The 3,306-nt window shown below is 20.9% G+C and overlaps 2 protein-coding genes across 4 annotated transcripts in view; both read right to left on the reverse strand.

Annotated features, from left to right (window-relative positions):
- The window catches only part of LOC102674290 (lysocardiolipin acyltransferase 1-like), a 3,323-nt gene extending 3,161 nt beyond the window's left edge, over positions 1–162 (reverse strand). Inside the window, exon 1 of the mRNA XM_006610575.2 lies at positions 1–162. The gene's annotated coding sequence lies outside the window, so the exon portion shown is untranslated.
- An 847-nt stretch (positions 163–1,009) lies between these two features.
- Positions 1,010–3,306, reverse strand: part of LOC102674424 (regulator of microtubule dynamics protein 1-like) — a 19,797-nt gene continuing 17,500 nt past the window's right edge. Inside the window, exons 2-7 of one of the 3 annotated variants that reach the window (XM_031508146.1) lie at positions 2,773–2,787; positions 2,516–2,695; positions 2,246–2,407; positions 1,778–1,992; positions 1,475–1,713; positions 1,010–1,338 (exon numbers count right to left, since the gene is read on the reverse strand). In XM_031508146.1, coding sequence (XP_031364006.1) covers positions 1,075–1,338; positions 1,475–1,713; positions 1,778–1,992; positions 2,246–2,407; positions 2,516–2,691 — 1,056 coding nt within the window. In that variant the 5' untranslated portion in view covers positions 2,692–2,695; positions 2,773–2,787 and the 3' untranslated portion in view covers positions 1,010–1,074. Of the gene's footprint in view, positions 1,339–1,474; positions 1,714–1,777; positions 1,993–2,245; positions 2,408–2,515; positions 2,696–2,772; positions 3,125–3,306 lie in introns of those variants that run through there. The other 2 variants (XM_031508147.1, XM_006610576.2) reach the window with 2 other exon arrangements.

Raw genomic sequence — 3,306 nt, forward strand, 5'->3', positions numbered from 1 at the left:
TACTAGAAAGGCTTCCTCTGTTTCACCCCTTTTACCCCATTCTCTCCATCCAGTATCTACTGAGTTCTGGGATGCTGTGTTGGACCATTATTGATTTGTTAAAATAAGGGGAAAGTTCATAGTTGTCTACAAAAATTTTCTCCTACAATTTTTTTATAAATACTATAACAATAAAATAAAATCTATAAATATTATAAAAATAAAAACTATATACATATATTGTAAAAAATTATCTATTTTTAATTTTTTTATTATTGTTTAATAATTTTAATTTTACATTAAAATTTTTTTTATTAATATAAATATATTTAATTATATAATTTAATATGTATAAAAAAATAAAGTATGATAATTATTAATTAATCTTATCTTTTAATATGTTTTGACTAAGCTAGAAAAATTAATCACTATTATAAAAATTATCATAAAATGCAGAGATAAAAAGCGATATAAATAATAAAAGTGTACTTTAATTACAGTTTCAAAAGATACATCAAATAGAGAATATTTCTATTGAAATAAAAATATTTAGGGAGATGAATCACTCAAAAGTCTATAATTAAATTACAATTTAATTATACAAAAATGTATTAATTTGTGTATAAGTTTTACTTATAGAAATTGTATACAGTGAATATATATCAATAATAAGTTCTATAAATTCTTGTAAGAAAATAACTAAATCCAGAAACCTATAAATATATACATATATCATTCTCTCTCTATATATATATATTGTTCTAAATATTCTAAATATAACTTGTTAAATTGTACTATAAATTGTAATGTAAATAAAGTGCATATTCCTAAATCTGCATTGATGGGCAAATCTTTTGAAGATCTTTATAAATCACTTCTTTCATAAAATCTCAATTAAAATAATAAACTTACAATACCTGTAGATAAAATGTTTTGCATAAATTTTTAGTACCTATTATTCCATATAAGTGATTATAAACTATTTGATGTTAACGTTTAGATTAAGCCGTAATATAGTTGCTTTTATCTGTATATAGATGTGGAAATAGCATAACTATTAAATATGAATTGAATGTACAAATATATTATTTTTTGCTATAAATTATATTTTGAATATTTGTTTAAAAGTTTACTTGCTTCTGTATGCACTTTTTCATCATCAACTGTTAATATTGGTTTTTCTAAAATTTTTTTTAATGAATCAATTGCATATGAATATTTGTTTAAAGCAATATAACATTTACTAATATATAATTGAGTATGTGGATTTTTATCTTCAAGTTTTATTGCAGTTTTAAAACAATCAAGTGCTTCTTCATATGAGGCACTTGGAATTTCAGCAAATAATGTTGTTGCTACCTATAAAAAAATATAAAGAAAATTTAAACTATTTAAATTAATTTAAATTCACTCATTTAATTATAAATTATAATTTTGCATGAAATAATATTTTGTTATATTAAAATTGATTAATATATTAAAGTAAAACTTAAACCTTTTTCTCAATCCAACTTAAATTAGCAATTTCATATTTAAATCTTCCTAGAAGATAATGTAATTCAGAGTCATCTGAACACATTTCTAAAGCCATTATTATATAATTTTTGAAAATAACACCATTTTTTATTTGATCTGCCATTGATAAATAATCTCCATTTAATCCTATGAGAATAGCATACCATTTATACAAATCAGGATTTCGATTTTCAATAATTCTCTCACATTCTTGGATTCCTATCAAATATAATTTATTCTTATTATAAAATAATAAAAATATAAAAAAATATTTTATAAATACCTTCAAGAATAATTATTCTTCTAAAATTTTTATCAGTCTGTGCTTCTGCATGATAATAACTAGCTCTTGCAAATCTCCATATTACTTCTACATTGTCTTGATGGGAATTTATCAATGTTTTCAATGTGTAGTAAGTCTTGACATCAAATTCATTGTTTACTTGTTCATCAATCTCCTTAAGTATTATATCCAGCTGGTTCAGTTCCTCTGAGATCCTATATTACTGAACATATAATCTCTTCCTTTTACATTTTTAAAATAACTTTATTTGCCAAAATTCTAACTTTCCAAATTAATATAAATAATCATGCTTAAATCATGAATTAAACAGTATAATTTGAATATTCTTAAGATGTTTCTTCAGGAAGTAGATTCACATTTTTACTAGAATAAATTATAAATCCTCATACGTGTACTCATATAAATTTAATATACTTACATTACATATATTTATATAATTATACTAACCTTAAATCATTATCGCTAACAACACTTTCACCATCAGAACAATCATAGAATTCATCATCTCCAATATCAATATCTGTATCATTATCTATTACAGTATATGTACTATCATTAGAACTAAATTTTCTTGAAATTTTTTTTTTCTTTTTTTGTCTTAATTGTAATCTTAAATAAAATAACAATATATAACAGAATAATTATTAATTTTATAAAATTATATATAAACTAAAAAAGATACTTATATCAATATTTTATATGAAATTATATAGTTACCTTAATGCTTCTAATTCTGATTGTAACTCATCAATTTTTTTATTAGCAGCATCTAAATCAGAAATTGTTGTACTATACTGTTGATTTGCCAAAATTTTACGATAAATAAAAATACTAGCTGCACTTATTACACCAACGGTTACACCGATGGCGGCAGCAATTAAATTATTATGCATTATGCTATAAATATAATATATGTAAAATAGTTTTTATTTTATTAAATAAATATATATGTACGAATAAAAAAGTTATAATACCGTTACTTTTTGTATCTTTTATTATAAATTGTATTGAAGAATAATCAATTCTCATCAATTCTCTATATTTATCATTCATTAATACACTTCCATAAAACAAACATTTTATTATCTTAATAAAAAAACAATATTTTCGTTTAATTTATGAATATAAAAACATTTCTTTACAAAATATTAATTACACTTCAAAGAAACGACATTGTACACCGGCAGGTTAATATGCTAGCAAGTAACTGATATGTATATACTATATTAAATATAGTTTCCATTATAAATTCGACTTTATTATTTAACCGTTACTAATGACATAACATTTTTTTATATGTAAGTTCAAAATATAAAATGATTAAAACTGAAATCAAATCGTGAACAATTTACGATGGTATGTGATTATTCTATATATATATATTATATATATATATATATATATATATATAAAATATATATTCTACATATTCATAATATTATATATGTATATCTATATAGATATATGTAAATATTAATACATAATGCTTTATTCATATGATTGTATAT

The sequence above is a fragment of the Apis dorsata genome, unplaced genomic scaffold (genome assembly GCF_000469605.1).
Source record: "Apis dorsata unplaced genomic scaffold, Apis dorsata 1.3 scaffold_74, whole genome shotgun sequence".
Lineage (NCBI taxonomy): Eukaryota > Metazoa > Arthropoda > Insecta > Hymenoptera > Apidae > Apis > Apis dorsata.